Source organism: Scleropages formosus, chromosome 24 (genome assembly GCF_900964775.1).
Source record: "Scleropages formosus chromosome 24, fSclFor1.1, whole genome shotgun sequence".
Classification (NCBI taxonomy): domain Eukaryota; kingdom Metazoa; phylum Chordata; class Actinopteri; order Osteoglossiformes; family Osteoglossidae; genus Scleropages; species Scleropages formosus.
In genome coordinates, this window is record NC_041829.1 from 12,106,527 (window position 1) to 12,122,753 (window position 16,227).

Sequence of the window (16,227 nt, forward strand, 5' to 3'; positions counted from 1 at the left end):
TAGTAAAATGGGGGACTTATGGCCCCAATTGTGTTCGTAGATTTGAGAGTCAGTGACAGACTTGTTCTGTTTGCTACACATGAAAGGAACTAAATATTTAGAATGCCTTCAATTTCAGAGGAGGTTGTCATTTACTCTGATTTATCTTAATATCTGTAATGTGGTAATAAAGGGCTATTGTCCCATTTCCTGTGATGTGATGGGGCCAACATCCTCTCACTGTCTGTGGTGTGAAAGGGAGATAGTTGTTTTATCATCAAGTGTGAAGGGACTGTCTTTACAGCCAGATGTGAAAAAGCCTTGCTTGACTTTGAGTGTGTCTGTATTTGAGGTGTGCGTGTCTGACGCATCTGTGTGTGATGTGTAGGGGCCATTTCCATCCACGGTTCGTTATGGAAAGGGGCGCGTTTCCTTACTGTCTGTGATGGGCTCCATGCAGAAGCCCAGCAGTGCATGCAAGAAATCCACAACGTTGTTAAGTGAGTCCTTGCTGACATACTCTCTCATGGTCTGGCGGAACTGTAGTTTGTCCAGTTTGTAAAGCCTGGTCAGACAGCTCTGGGCCTGAAAAACACCAAAGACAGCAGATGACACTGTACCAGTGCTACCAGCCTAAGCTCATCATCAACCAGTGACTGGTATACATTATCCTCATTTCACCATTGTTTCTGTTTTACTTCAGTTATACTCTTTGTTTTGTTTTATATTTACTTTCTAGCTTTTATATTTTATTTGTTTTATATTTCCTTTTCAGCCTGTATCCACACCGCTGATAACCTTACAATACGATATACACGACACCCGTCACTTGGCGGAGCACATTACCTGCATGCGCAGACGGTCCCCCGAGAGACCACGGTGGCCTTCACCGCAGCCATACGCACAGCCCAGAGACTTCACAATCTTGATAAGCATTGTGAGGGCCAGACGGTGTGTACTCAGAGAAGAACCAACCTCCTGAAAGGCAGACACTTTGATAATAAGGCTCTGGGGTTACAGCACTCTGTAGTTACAGGTTTTGCAAATAAGAATTTGGAAAATAATAGCTTGAGCAATAATACAGAAAAAACACAGCTGTAACAAAGCTTACAGCTAACATGGACCTCCAAAAGGCAAGAATAAGATTGTGGATTTTTACAAGAGTTCATGTTCTTGTTACAGAGCCCAAGTACTTTATGTATGCATACAATGGCTCACTGCATTACCCCCTTCCACCTTCCAAACTGTCTATAGCTGAATTAAATGAAACTGCAGGATAAAGTTAACTAAATAATCACTCATGACTGACAATATGTTTATGCAACGTTGTTTACATAAAATACAGGTCATGAGCAGAGCTTTAGTCACTTGCAACTAACACAAAAAATTAAAAACACACTCACCTTGGTCTCTTTGTCCTTGTTATTCTTAACCTCATCTTCACTACCTCCTCTGCCTCCACCTCCACCCCCTCCACCACCACCACCATCACCACCACCACCTCCACCAGGCGTACCGCCAGTGGCTCCAGACATGCTCCATTGAGCAACACTGGAGATTTGGTTGGCGTTCTCCTTTGGGCGGGCCTCCTTGTTCTCCTTGTCATCGGTCCTGCCAGACTTGCATGTGGCACTGGGGACCACACCCAGCTGAAGCAGACATTCAATGATGTTGAGTGCCACATCGCAGATGCGAGAGCTGATGTCGTGGACCAGCACGGAGTACAGAGCACGTATTACAGCCTGGTTGGAGGTCAGAGGAAATACAAAGTAAGTGTGTAACTGCGATGACTATCTTCCCAGTAACTGCAAAACTACTGTGACAAATGTACTTGTCACAACATGGTTACATGCACATAAATCATTATTATTCCTATTTTAAAAGCTTGCCAAACAAATGTGTATGCTGTTTTCAGAAGCGATTAAAGTTACATGTAAATATTTTTTATGATTTAAACTCTATTCCTTCTTTTTCCACTTGAGACTGAAAAATTCTAGTCAGAGCTGAACTCTTAATAGTATGACTCAAATTTTCTTCATTCAGGACAGTTTTCAATTTATTAAAATCAAAAGATATTTTCCCCTTCCAGCATACATTTACATGACACTGTACAAAACACTAAAGCCTGCATCATCACTAATCAATATAATAATTTCTGGTACAGTATGTATCTAACAGCTTGTACACTCGCTGCCCTGTACAGCTCCCAGCCCCCTGCTCACAGTCAGGTCCAGCATTCCATTCTTCAGGATGAAGCTGTTGGTGCCCTCAATGTTTTCACCATCCTCTAGGCACGAGTAGTTGATGCAGGAATCAGTAAGACTGCGAGGCAGGTTGGTACAGGCCAGTGGCTCGGTGGGAAGCTCAGTAGGTGGCAGGGGGTTGCACAGCTTTTTCATGTGCTCCGTGAAGAAGTCGGCATAGCCCACATTAAAGGACGCCACTGTGGTGTTGAAAGTCGCCATGGTGATGGTGGAGATCTGGGAGCGAACTGGGAAAATGACAGTGAAAGTGCAATGGTCATATTTACCATTCTGTGGCAGGAATTAGCAGAGCAGTACTAATAAACATGAAGTAAATTTTAAATGGGATGCACCTTTAATGTTACTTGAAACCCTACATTTTTACTTATTTATGAGGGAAAAAAAACAGACATTAAGTTCTCATTTTAAGAATTTTTACTGCATGATTTGTTTGAAATCATACAGATCAAGGCAAATCTTAAACTACTAAATATGCTGCTACACGTTTAGCAATTTTCTACTTTCCTTGTGGTGTAATGTACTATCTTATCCTAATACCATCCTTGCACAGTCCTTTGTGCTGTCTATGCAATATATTTCTTTGCAGTTCTTCACCTTCCAAGTGCAGTACTCCCTGATCTTCTTTCTTTATGCCACAATATACCTTCTTACCTTCCGTTTGCCATAATTGTACTGACCCAAATATAAGGTGTTTTCTTTATATATGCATCTTCATTATCAGACATTGGTTTATAGTGAAACCCTACATAAAAACATGTGGTAGTTTAAGGTAACAACATGTATTGACGTGTAGTATTGGTGCTACACAGCTTATCACTTGAGACTCCTAAAACCTCACCTGATTTTTAGCTCAATCATACAAACAAACAAGATACAAACATACATAAATAGTTAATACCTAAATACGGTAGGGCAGGTCAAACCCACACCCAAACTGATCAGAACAGATGACTCATTGATTGAAGTTCCTGACTCCATTTACCCTCTTTTAACAACATCATTGTCCTACTGATTTGTACACTTTTTTCAGTCAACGACGTTGACTGTTCAAACTAATTGTTCAATAAAGATATAGCAATGTCAAATGTGTGTTATTTGTTAAATAAGAGTTATTATGACTTAGATGAGGATGAGATCACATTTTAACAGCTACTCATGCAGAAATCATGATAATTCCAAAAGGTTCACCAACTTTTACTCATAACTCCATTTCCTTCAGCAGTGCTGTACGATTCATGTCCAGTGTCCATATCTTCCTTTAGTATTGCTCTGCACTAATGTTAACACTCCTTCGGCTGAACCTCTAATATTCAGTTCTACTTCATCCTCTAATAGTGTTCCACCTTGCACATGCAGTGATACACCACCCTGGCATATTGCTCTGCCCTTCAAGTGTAGCGCTGTACCTTCCTTGACGGTGTTGTCGCTGTGACTGTTGGAGTGGTCAGGCATGTCCCTCAGCAAGGTGTGGTGTGAGTGCGAGTGCTTGGCACTCAGGCTGTCCATGTCAGTGGCCGTATCAGAGCTGCCGCGCCTCGTAAATTTCCCTGGAAAACATGAGTAAGCACAAATCTCTCTTTGTGGCTCAGTTATAAGATGTCTACATTTCAGAGTAGATCACTTTCTGGACAGACAGATCTCATTACTCCCTGGATCCAATAAGCATAACCTATAAGGCTCAGTCTTTAAAAACAACTGAGAACTGGCAAATGACGAAGAACTGTACCCATTATGGTTGCTTGCCATCCACCGCGTTCTAGTCGCTGGCGATCGTCCCCCAGGCCAGAAAAGCTGCCAAAAGAAAAGGTGCTCCTGGTGGGCGAGACATCAAGATGGTCCTCGTGGAGTAAGAAGGGGACTCCCATGCGACGCTGGCGCTTCTTGCCTGTGTGGTGGAAGGGAATAGAGCCCTTCCGCTCCCGGTCCTCGCGCCGATTCTTAAACTTCAGGATGAAAGAGTAAGGAAGCATAAAAGTGTCACTAATGACTACTACAGGATTATTAAAGGTGCTAACGGTGCCTCTCTGTCTAGCAAGCACCAAACCCCAGCATGAAAGAAGAGAAGGAAATAGCAGGGAAGGGAATAGAAGGTTAAAGATGCAGTGGCATTATTTGTAGACAGTACATCACACCAACACTCTTCAGCAGCACTCAACAGCTCATATTCTGAATGTCAGTTCTAAGGATATGTCTGGCTTAGCTCGTCTCTTTTCATTTTACTCCAGCTACCTGATGCTATAAACCACTAATTGTTCTGTTTGTTATAATGAAATAATGAAGAAAGGCCTATAAAGACCATGTGTTGCTAGTCAGTGTTTAAAAAAAAAAAATGTTCCAAAGCAACTCAATATACTGCCAGGCAAAAAAAAAAAAAAAGAAATTCTTACTGGTCCAGATTTTAAGAGGAGGGAAAAAAAAAAAAAAAAAAAACTGAAAATCATGAGGTATGCCATTAATGTTAAATCTAGAGACAACTGTTGCACAAATTTGTCCTATGTTATTAGGACAGTTATCAGCGCCACATTAACAATCATCATAGCAGCCACTGTCACATCAGTGATGGCACAAAACAGTGAATCTCACCACCACCGCTGTCATCAAAACGGAAAACTGGAGAATGTGTGAAAAGATATTAAGACTATATTTATTGCTACAGTAATATAAGAGAAATGTGAATGTTATATTATAGATGAGAAAGATCTAGAAAAGCCAAATTTGGTCATATCTCCACACACCATATTGACTCTGACTTGACAGGGGGTGGCGCCTCTTTTTTTGAGGATTTTCATTAGCCTGCAGCACAGTGCTGTACATCTGGAGCTTGTCCCCAGTGGATAAGATGTTGCAAAGCTGCTATTTTCAGACAATGTAATTTGGTTAGACTCACTAGGTCATGATTACCTGGAGAGTTTTGAAAATGGATGGTGGAATGCTTATTCAATACAGGTCTGAAGAGGAGGGATGCAAGATCCACAAAAACAAAATAAGATTTAAAAAAAGATGTGGAGCCTCCCCATTCGGAAACTGTGAAGCCCCATTATGCTGCAATGTAAATAAACAAACATTATCCTGTACAAAACTTTAAAAACTGAGTGGGTTTGCCAAGTAGGTCTAATTTCTGTTACTTAATCGCATAGATTTTATTGAAATGAAGCATGTCATTGATCTATGAAAACATGAACAATAAGTTAATTATTTAAAATCTAAACATTAACACAGGCGAGATAAATTAAAAGATAATGGGTAAATGTATTCATACAGTTATTTTCCAACTGTTTTACTATTAGTATGCATCACTTTCAAATTTGAAGAAAACATTTAAGATTCTTTAAAATACAGAATGGTCACAAGACCCCAACAAAGTGAAACTAGAAAAAAAAAAGATCTATTCTTTATATCATGTTCTCTTGTATATGATAAACTGTATCAGTGTAATAATAATAATAATAATGAATTTTGATGAACTGATTCAGGTGAGCACCAACGGTACTATTTCTACAGCTGAGTACTGTGAAATTTGATGGTGAGCATCATGCTTAAGGGAAAGAGAGGCAACCTTAGGTTTTAAATCCTTATTATTAACCATTTGATCATACTACCCAAAGAAACTGAATGTAGAGTTTGAAACTCCTGTACTTTACCCTACTCACTGTTGTATTTTCCTACTGGAAAAAAGCAAACACCATATGATGATAGAGGTGAACCAGCTGTATGGAGAGCTCATCAGGTCAGTTGATAAAGCACTGTATAAGTCAACTACACAGTCTCTTTTTCAATTACCTTTTTGAAGATGTTCATCCCTAGGTCAGAAGCAAGATCAGGGACTGCTTGCCTCCTTAGGTTGGTCATGGATACCTTGGAAAAGGTCTCAGCACTCAAGGATTTCTCTTCCTCATTGCACTTCAAGGTCATGCCCTGTGATAATTTTTCAATGACCAAAAATCAAAGATTTCACTTCCATGTTCGTCAAGCTTAAAGAAATGCTTTCAACCCACTCCCTGGACCTATACTCATTCTCACACCACCACCAAAAGTTTATGCAGGAAGTAAATCTTACAATGCAACTGGACACATCATCAGTGACGTAGCCTGAGGTTAATGGGTGTATTCGGTCATTCAACTTCAGACACTCCCCACATGACCAGGGTTTATGAGACCCCGGCCCAAGTCCAAGTAGAGGTCTTAGAGGTATTTCTGTGATGATGGCTAGAAACTGGAGCTACCTACCTAAGTCAACTATCAATTGCCATTCTCGCGCATCACCCGAAGCCCTGAACTGGCACTCAGTACTGATCCAGCTGTTAGACTTACCTAAAAAATACTATGTTCTTGTCATAACGCTGTGCTGGAACTCTGCCTAGACCAGCTCTTCATGATGTCACTGTATCCACCACCATGCTGACTGAAGCTGGCACTCTGCTTGTCAAACTGCAGCCAGCATGCTCTGTTCAACCCCTCACATCAAAACTTGCTTTGGCAATTCTAGGATTATTGAAATCCCTGCATTGCAGTATTTCCCTTGCTTATATTTTCCTAATTCTTCCTCTAGACTCCTAAAGGGTAACTTTAGCTTGTTGCTCTGCATACAAAGCAGTGCTGATTAAGTTTCGAGGTACATCAAGCCATCTGTGGAGGTAGCACCCTAACTTTCTCTCAGGGTTCTCCACTGAGAATTAGACACTTCATAAACCAGAAAAGCCAAAAGAATTAATGGCATGCCATGCTGATATACCTATGGTTTAAACTTACCTGGAAATCTTGATTTGTCCACTCCTGATAGATGACCCTACAACTGTGGTAAGTTGTCCGAATCACCACTGTATCCCTCAGACATCAGTTCACCTAATCTTTTCACTAACTTCTCTAAAGTAGATTGAATGAATATACTTCCTACAGTAAAGCATAAATTACCAGTAAGCTGTCCCTTCCTCATCAGAGAAAATATGTGGACTTTTGTGGCTTAAAAATTATCCAAATCCTTCCTCATCTAAGGTGTTATAGCACCTGCAAAATCCACATGTATCCTGAAACGGATGATATTATCACGGTCAAGTCATCCACAAAGGCTCTGATGGGTGACCTCTACACTAACTTCGCCTACGTCACAAGCATATTTGTGGCCAGAGCCATGTATATATAAAGGTAAACATTTTTCAGTTTTTTTATGTAGTGTACATTGCTCTGTAACAACTTGTTCATAAGAATGTGTTACATTAAATCAAAATTGCCTTCTTAATTGAGCAGAACAAAACATTCTGATAGATCTTGTTAGCTTGATACCTCCCTTACCTGAGTCTTGTGTGTGTTGACCAGAGAGGGTGCAGCTGCCACCATAGAGCTGCTGCGAGGGCGAGGCAGAGGCACCGACAGTGGCTCAGTAGGTCGCTCAGGCTTTTCTTCTAAGATTTGGCGAAGGCGCTGTAGATAAAAGGTGAGTGCCCAGTGTACGCCTTCCTCTGTCCAGTGGGGCTGCAATAGGCAGCGCATCACGGCAACATCAAAGTAGGTAGCATAACGGGAGCGCTGCCCCATGGGAATGGCAGTGGGAGACCTACAAAAGGAGTGTAAAGTCTTACTGTTGAGGGTCTGGCATGGCCTTAAGATTATCAATGATTGCTCATACTTGGTACCACAGTCTCATTTTGAACTTAATCATTACTTAAGTAATACGATACCACAAAATTAACGAGTGGAATAATGTTTCTAAATGATAAACACAACTCATATCAAACTACTTCTGATTGTTTTTTAAAGGTAAATTTACCAATTACCATAAAAATAAAGAGAGATTTGGAGATAAGCAAATGAGATGTGATTTTTGATTGCATTGCTTACTGATTACACAGGCCGAGACATGTCTCAGGGCTTCCAGTTAAATGTGTATGTGCTGTAAATTTGAGTGTGTGCTTTATCACCTCACTCTGTGCTGATGTAACAGAACAAACAAAGTGAGCAGGGGATGAAACCCCTGCATTGCTGCTGTTTTGAAAAAAAAACAATGCAGGCTCTTCATGAAGTCAGACTGCTATAAAAACACAATCAGAACCTGAGAAATGAAGGTCACTCTAACCCACAGTAAAACCATGTTCAGAATATAAAAGGGGGGCTGCAGCACTGACAGGTGCAGTAAGCCCAGTGTACTAGTCAAACAGTAATGATTATTCATAAAAAATGATGAAATCAGTATCAGCAGACATCTGTATGAGAGGAAGGGTCCTGGATACATTTGAGAGATGTGTCTGTGCTTATAATGATGACAGGTGCTCCCAAGAGGGTCAGCCCAATCTCTGCTCTTAGTGCCTGCTGCAGCCATGTTGCCATGGTGACTGCATTAGCGTCATCGGCAAGATCCTGCAACAGTGACGGATGTACATCTATGGGCAGCGGTGTTGGCACTGCGTAGGCTGCATTACTCAGGACGCAGCAGCAGCGGAAACAATCTTACTCACACAACTGTCATATACAACACAACCTCCATCAGAAAGAAGCACAGAGGAACTCTATCCTTTCTGCTATAATACAATAGATATAATGCATATACGATAGTGCTCTTGTAAAACCTTGTGCAAAATAGTAATAGGTCTTTTAGGGAAAAATGGGATTTGGGCAGAGCACTGAAAACCAAAACATATTCATAACCAAAGCTTTACCAATTTCAATGACAATCCTAATAAAAATTTTAACACAGTTTAAAAAGATATTAAATTCATAATAAATATTACAGTAAATAAGACTTTGAGAAAAGTGAAGATAACTTCAACGTACCATTGACTCCTTTATGTCAGCTGTTTAAACGATATCACATTGTTTCATTTAGTTCGAAATGCATTATACCATGAAGCCGTTCTTCAGTTCAGTTTCTTTGTTTCACACTCCCCACCTCAAACTTGATCACCAACATACTTCTTGGGAACATTCTTGTCACCTTAGTCACTAATTTTTCTCGGTATTAAAAAGATTTTACAAAAATAAGACGAAAATTGAGGAAAACCTCACAATGACAATTTCTAAAACAAAGCATGTGAGAAAACTGAGAATTGTGTGTATTGTCATCTGTGTTATTTCTCCACAAGCCACTGTGTTCAACTGTGTTACTTTGAGTTCAGATGATTTCATGTATTGCAGTACTGGTCATAACCAATGCCACATGTTATGGCAATGAAGCATATTTCCTAGCCTGGAGCTCTGACTGCAGACATGGACATAAAACACATTATTTCCACTCAATTATCGCCCAGTAATACTAGCATGTGCCACATTAAGAGAGGTAAGTGCATGTTCTACAAATTTCAATGGAATGGAAGCCGACTGCCAACGCAAATTCAAAATGTCCTCTAATGTCCTTCTGTCCTCAGAACAAATATTTCAGGATCAAGTCACCTTGTTCTTCACCTTGAAATAGTCTTCAGATATACACAGGAACAGAAACCTACCCTGTCACGTCTGAGTCTTTTCAAAGTATGAGTACCACGTACCACGATAATAAACCAACTAGAGAACCAGTTGCAAATAATAAGTTAACAATCTGAGCATTTTTTTTTTTTAAGTGCTGGAATTTCATAGATTGTATTTTGCACACAGACAGAAAACTAACTATACAGCAAGTGGTATAATAGTTAGGAACGATGTCATCATGGTTCACTTCATTATCCTGCTGTAGTACCTTTGAACAAGGGATTTACCTTAAATTACGCCAGTAAAATAGCCCTTTGGAAATAACTAATTAATTATTTTGTGTAAAAGTATCTACAAAAGAAAAATATAAAACATATGACGGACACAGTGAGAACCTTGTCCCATGTAATCCATACTTTATATATCAGTGTACAGGTGTATGTGTCTGCATCCACATACTTCTTTCGTAAGACCCCTTCGTCAAGGGGAACCTGCTGGGAAGGGCCTCCTGCTTCCACAGAGTTGCCACGACGACAACTCTGCCTGCCAGCCAGGGCAGGAGAAGAATCTGACTGAGCAGTTTCACATACAACCTGAAAACCCTTCAAAGACAAAACAACGGATGAATTAGTCCATGACTGTGGGAGAATATCTATATCATGCAATCAGAAGCCCTGATTAGCTGGGCAAGCCTCCCCAGAGAAGACTGAGAACAGTCACTTGACATACAGGAAGTCTGTGAAAACCTACCATAGGTCCAGGGTTGCTGGGCACTCGTGGATTGCACTGGTTGTTGGATGGAGAATTCCTCTTAGCTATGAGAAGAGGGGGGGGAAGAAAAAAAAAAAAAAAAAAAAAAAAAAAAACACAGCAGTGTGACATATCCTTCCTGTTGACACCAATCTTTTGTACTTCATATTTCAATGTATATCTTTATTTTTGACCCTTCAAAGATGGGACTGTCAGATACGAAAATATAGAAAATACATGCAGCATGTACATGTCATGCACACGCAGCACACATGAGGGTTTGAAGGTAAAATGAAGCTGTGCCGCCAACAGCCTACAAATAGATATTCATAATATTTGGCTGCGTTTTAACTGCAACCCAGTGAAAAGCAGGAAAGTTGAAGACAAGCTGTACTATCCCATTCTAGATGGGAATGTGTACTTTGATACATGATGATTTTACACACTTGAGTGATTTGAAGCAAGCATTTATGTGGACGTAAGGTATGTTAAAGGATTTGTTTCACAGGAAGCCCATGTACTTATGCTAGAGGTTTCTTCTTTTTAAGGTTAAAAAGTGACAGAAATGAAAGAAAAAGCCAGTAAAAATGAATTTAGGCCCTTAACTAAAAAAAAATTTGATATTTTAAATTCTTCCCAGAATGATTCAGAAATTCTCATCAAGGGATAAGAATTTAGGTATCACGACCTCAAGGAGATTACACCACAGGGGAAGATCATCAGAGCTAATTCCACATACCTGACAAACACCTGCACCCCATTAAAAGTCTTGAAAAGAACCAGACTTACCTACAGTACTCGTGCAATCGCATTGAGAAGTCTTGCCTTTACTTGTCCTCAGCTTTGTGCCTTACTCATTGCTTTCTAGATCACGACCACAACTATTTGGACTAGAAAATCCACATCAAAACCACAACTCTTGCGATCACGACTCTCGCTCTCCAAACCACGACCTTGGGCAAGCCCCTCAGACCTCGGACACACGTCTGCCTCCTGAGTGTTGTTCCCCAGGTCAGTTCTCCAAAGCCCTGTCTCGGTACTCTTGCTAACAGTTTCAATTCCCGACTCCCATTAACACAACTACTTAAAGGATCTCTGCACTTGAGTTCCGAGAGATGGCTCATGAGAAACATGACATTGGGGCCAATGGCAGTAGCTCTAACCACCACACTACAAGCTGTAAAATGTTTTGTAGGTATGCAAGTTGATAAATGATTTTTGTTTAATTCAGTGAAGGTAAGCATTTTTAGTTAATCACAGATGCAGATGGTTATATGATGATTGCAGATGGTTATAACTCCTTGATATGGCCCATCTACAGACTATGTGAAGAAGATATGTATGTAGTCCGGTTTCCTTAACAACATAGCTGTAGATGACTAACAGAAAGTGAGACAGAACTGTTGCTGGAAACCCTGCAGGCAGCCCACCTGTTACAATGCTCCGTGCAGGCTTGATGAGCGCAGAGAAGATCGGGACCTCAGGCTGCCGATGCTCCCACATGGCCTGCCAAATCACCAGGCCGCTGGCCAGTCTAAAGGTCAAGTCTGATTCCTGTGGGACAACAGAGCACAGGTATGACCTCAAGTACTTTGCAGCAAGTGTGATATCTTCATTAATAGTGAGTAACATGGGAAAATGGGGACATGCAACTCAGTTTTCATGGCTACAAAAAAAAAAAAAAAAAATCAAAAGTGGTAAAGGATCTTAGTTTTACTTATTGTTGTACAGAAATTGACAAGACCTTGATACGGTTGATGAGTGGGGCAAAGAGAAAGACAAAGAGTTCTACGGTGGCCATGTTCTTGTGGAAGAGCTTGGCACGGGCATGCTCATCCTCGTCCAGTGAGCTGCTGTGGCCTGGCCTGGCTTCTGGAGAGCCTTGGTTGCCATAAGGCTGCTGGAAGGCATTGCTACTGCCAGCCAACCAGCCATGTCCCAAACTAAGGTCCTGGTGGCACTCTTGTGCTGCCTCCAACAGCATCCAGTGGAGAGTGTGTAACAGCTTAGTTTCTGCAACACCAAGCTTATCCTGGTGGCCTGGGGATGGACAGTAAAGATCAACAGTCAGAAATTCAATTCATTTTTATAGAGCTTTCTTCTCACACAGTGACACAGAGTGCTGAAAAAAGGCATGAGACAAACAGGTAGTTAGCTAAATATTAAACTATTAAAGATGTACGTAAGCCTACTGGCCACAGAGGAAAGGAACAAAAAACTCCCAAATGAAAGGCAAGAGAAAAAAAATAAATAAATAAAACTGAGGGGTCCATGTGCCAGTGGCTGCCCACCCCTCCTGGGCATTCTAGATTAAAAAAAAAGACATTTCACTCAATTTACAGCTGTCAATAACCTTGTAGCTGAATGCTAATAACTGGATGCCCCGGGTCACATAGGCATGTCTCATCCACAATGGCAGGCAGTCATCAGTTTCAATCAACATGGGAGACCCACTGGAAGGGTTTTGAGACCCAAGATAGGAGATCCAAGATATCCATTCATTGTGATGTCTCCACCTGCCAAGATCTGTTTTTCAAACTGGACAAATCACTCATTTCACCTATTTCATTCATGAAGAGACAGAGTAAGTCAGCCATCTCTTTTGGACCCACTTCTCTCTTAGTCCCCTAACACGAACTCTAATTTATGAGCATATGTAATTTGTACCCTAAAATATGAATGAGCTATTAACTGACACATGAAAAATGCTTTTTGAGAACAGACATTTCAAGTGAAAACACAGAGCAGTGGTCAAAAAGGCAAATAAAAGCCTCCAGTTTAAAAACTATATTTAAAGGCAAAGTCAAGAATTACTTTGTCTGGTCTGATTTAAACTAATATTTTGTCTCAGACAATACTTTCCAAATATCTGGAGAGATGCATTACAAGCATAGTGATTTTACTATTATTATTATGACATTCATTTTAAATGGCCCATTCATAGCACCTTCTCAGAGCTCTTTACAACAAAGATTTTTGGGTTACAACTCCAAAACAAAGAAATTTGCAATAAACATTTTTCTACATAGCAATAAAAAAAAAACAGAATCTACGATTGGATAATAAATTGTTCTGCATGAGGTTGCAGTCATGCAGAGCCTGTCCTGAAGCACGGGGCATGATGCAGGATACAACAAGAGGGTGAATCTTCTGTAAGTCAGGAATGCATTACCAATTTTTCCAGTATTTATTAAATGTGTTTTATGAGGATTCCCTTGATGAGCAAATTTTCAGGAAAAAATGTTACACTTGTTATGAAAGAGAAGCCTACATTTAATATCTGACCCAATTCAATGAGCTGCTTCCTTCAGTAATGCATGCTACAAACATGGCAATATCAGACAAACAACGTGTGTTTCAGTAAGTGTGCCTGAGTGTAAAGCTCTTTGTGTGCTGTAGAATACTGTTGTTTACCCTCAACTGTTTCTCACTTTTGAGGAAAGTGAACGAATGTAAATGTAAATAACGTCAATGCTGACATGATTTCCTCTGTGTAGCTCCCTTTGCCCTTTTACTGTCAAAAGTGATTGATGTCTGTTCTAAATGCTGTCTCACTGTTAATAGGGCTTTACGTCTCGGTTCGTCACGTATACAGGTATGGGTATTTCCTGCTGAGCAATACTGCACCTCCACCAATGCCTTCAGACTAGGAGAAGAATCATCAGCTGGAAGCCACCCCTTTTCAATATTCCGCACCTTTAGCCCTGGAACATTTTCACTACTCATAGAGTCCTCCAGGTGCCTTCGCAAACCATGTACTCCCCAGTTTTTAATCTTCCCTTCTTAGCCAAAGCCAGAAGCTTCCCTCTCCTGTATCTTCACCAGGCCCTTCAGTACTTTCCTCAGCTTTGCTCCTGTCTCACTGTTCATAGGATTTTACATCTCACATTCGATTATCTGCAAGACTTTGTCCTTTTTTTCAGACCCTTTTAAGACTAGTAGTGTTTTATCATTCTGCAAAGAAAAATAAAATTGTTGATACTAGAAACGGAATTCAAAAAAAAAAAAAAAAAAAATCATACCTTGGAAAACTACCAGAGACTTTGATGATAGAGAAGTTTAGAAGCTGAGGAGTCAGGCATCCTGCATGTTAAAATGCACCAAAAGCCATGCAATTGTCATGACGATATTTTAACGTCCCTTTTATTTTGCTCGGTGGGGGTTGAGGTGCCATACCCAGTTTGTTCCTGTTGGAGAGCAAGATGGCAGTGCAGTGGAGCACATGGGGCAGCGCCGCCTGGACCAGCTCCCAGCGTGAAATACTCTGGATGGCTTCTGACAGCGATGGGGAGAGCCCATGGAGCTTGTTCTCTACCAGAACTCTCTCAAAGGACTGTGGGAGAGCATGACAGAGTGTTTAAATTACTTAAAAAAAAAAAAAAAAAAAAAAAAAAAAAAAAAAAAGAGCACACAATATTCTCCTGACCCAGTCCCTATAAGCAACTGGCAGACTACCTGTTAGTTGCCGCTCCATCTTCATCTGTACAAAGGACTAAGACAGAACATCGAACAGCATCCTAAGAGCAGCTGAGGAGAGCTGCTTAGACTAGTCATGGTTGACAGTTGGGTTCCATTAGCCGCTTCCTCAGGGACGACGGGAGAATGGGAGGCCCACCGTCCCGTCACCTTTTTAGTGCATTTCCAGCAACGACGAACAGAACTTACCACGCAGGAGGCTTCATACTGCTTGCCCAGCTTTGGCCGGAGAAACGCGCTGCAAGCAACACAGCAGGGCCTTAGTCCCTTTACACTTGACAGGGAGATTTTTATTGATGTTATTTATTAATGCAACTATATACCACGTTTGGTCAATCCATACAAAAGCAACTGATTGAGAGTGTGAAAAAGGCACACATGTAAACAGTGTAAAAGGCACATTTACATTTATTCATGTAGCAGAGCTTTCTCCAAAGCAATGAATGTACATCTCATAGAAAATACAACGTGTGCGTGCATTGCAGGAGAAAGAGAGACATAGTTGAAGACGTGTGATTAATTAGTTTGTTTCTTTCCACCATATATGCACCGATGTTCATCACACGAGTAGCTGCATAACAGCACCTCTCTCCTCAGCGCTGCACACTGTACGTAACATACATGCTGACACAGGTTGAGGACTCCGGGCCCTTAGTTAGACAGCGATCCTCCCGCCGGCTAACAGTCACTAAACATGTCGCCCATCATCATCATCTGACCACGAAGGCAACAGTTCGCCGATGCGTTCAGGCGGGGGTGACACGCGCCGTCCGTCCTCGCTCTTACCCACCTCGTCTGCCTCCACAGGAAAGTCTGTATCGGGAACGGGATTCCGCGACAGCTCTCCTGCTCCCCGTCCTCCAGGCTCTTTCTCTTCACCATCGCGGCGCCGGCCGGGGTTCGCTCGCTCGCTCGTTCGCTGCAGTGCGCGGGGTGCGCGCCCAGGTGTAAGATGGCTGCGCAGAGCGCGCGCGGCAACGGCGGCGGCGACAGCAGCAGCGGACGCCCGCGATCAGCACCACCCTCCCCGAACAGCGGCGGCGCACGAGCTGCGACCCACACGCGCAGTTTAAAGGCGCAGTCTCTCTTTTCACGACGCTGACGGATGCTAACGATTCGCTCTTCTGTACGATGAAAATAAGTAAAGAAAAATAAATAACAAATGAATATATTGTGGCGCGCAACTTTCTGGGTTTGAATCATTCAATGAATAGCCTAGGGCGAAGAAGGACGCACAGGTAGCGTTCACACTATGAAACTATGTCGTATTTGAACACCGGCGGTACACTGGGAAAATAATGTTGGTCCCAGGACTCTTTCTCAAGGACCTTTACCTCCATATATATATATATATATATATATA

The 16,227-nt window shown here is 41.5% G+C and overlaps 1 protein-coding gene across 12 annotated transcripts in view; it reads right to left on the minus strand.

Annotated features, from left to right (window-relative positions):
• The window catches only part of unc80 (unc-80 homolog (C. elegans)), a 77,782-nt gene extending 61,913 nt beyond the window's left edge, over window positions 1-15,869 (minus strand). For all 12 annotated transcript variants that reach the window (XR_003797306.1, XM_029248746.1, XM_029248745.1 and 9 more), the window contains exons 1-15: window positions 15,655-15,869; window positions 15,054-15,102; window positions 14,565-14,721; window positions 12,133-12,428; window positions 11,819-11,942; window positions 10,389-10,453; window positions 10,098-10,240; window positions 7,533-7,794; window positions 6,024-6,158; window positions 3,970-4,186; window positions 3,650-3,790; window positions 2,202-2,470; window positions 1,383-1,721; window positions 826-957; window positions 417-564 (exon numbers count right to left, since the gene is read on the minus strand). Coding sequence is in view for 11 of the 12 variants with exons in the window: in XM_029248746.1 (XP_029104579.1) it covers window positions 417-564; window positions 826-957; window positions 1,383-1,721; window positions 2,202-2,470; window positions 3,650-3,790; window positions 3,970-4,186; window positions 6,024-6,158; window positions 7,533-7,794; window positions 10,098-10,240; window positions 10,389-10,453; window positions 11,819-11,942; window positions 12,133-12,428; window positions 14,565-14,721; window positions 15,054-15,102; window positions 15,655-15,746 (2,569 nt within the window). In the remaining variant the exon portion in view is untranslated. The remainder of the gene's footprint in view (window positions 1-416; window positions 565-825; window positions 958-1,382; window positions 1,722-2,201; window positions 2,471-3,649; window positions 3,791-3,969; window positions 4,187-6,023; window positions 6,159-7,532; window positions 7,795-10,097; window positions 10,241-10,388; window positions 10,454-11,818; window positions 11,943-12,132; window positions 12,429-14,564; window positions 14,722-15,053; window positions 15,103-15,654) is intronic.
• Window positions 15,870-16,227: the final 358 nt, after the last annotated feature.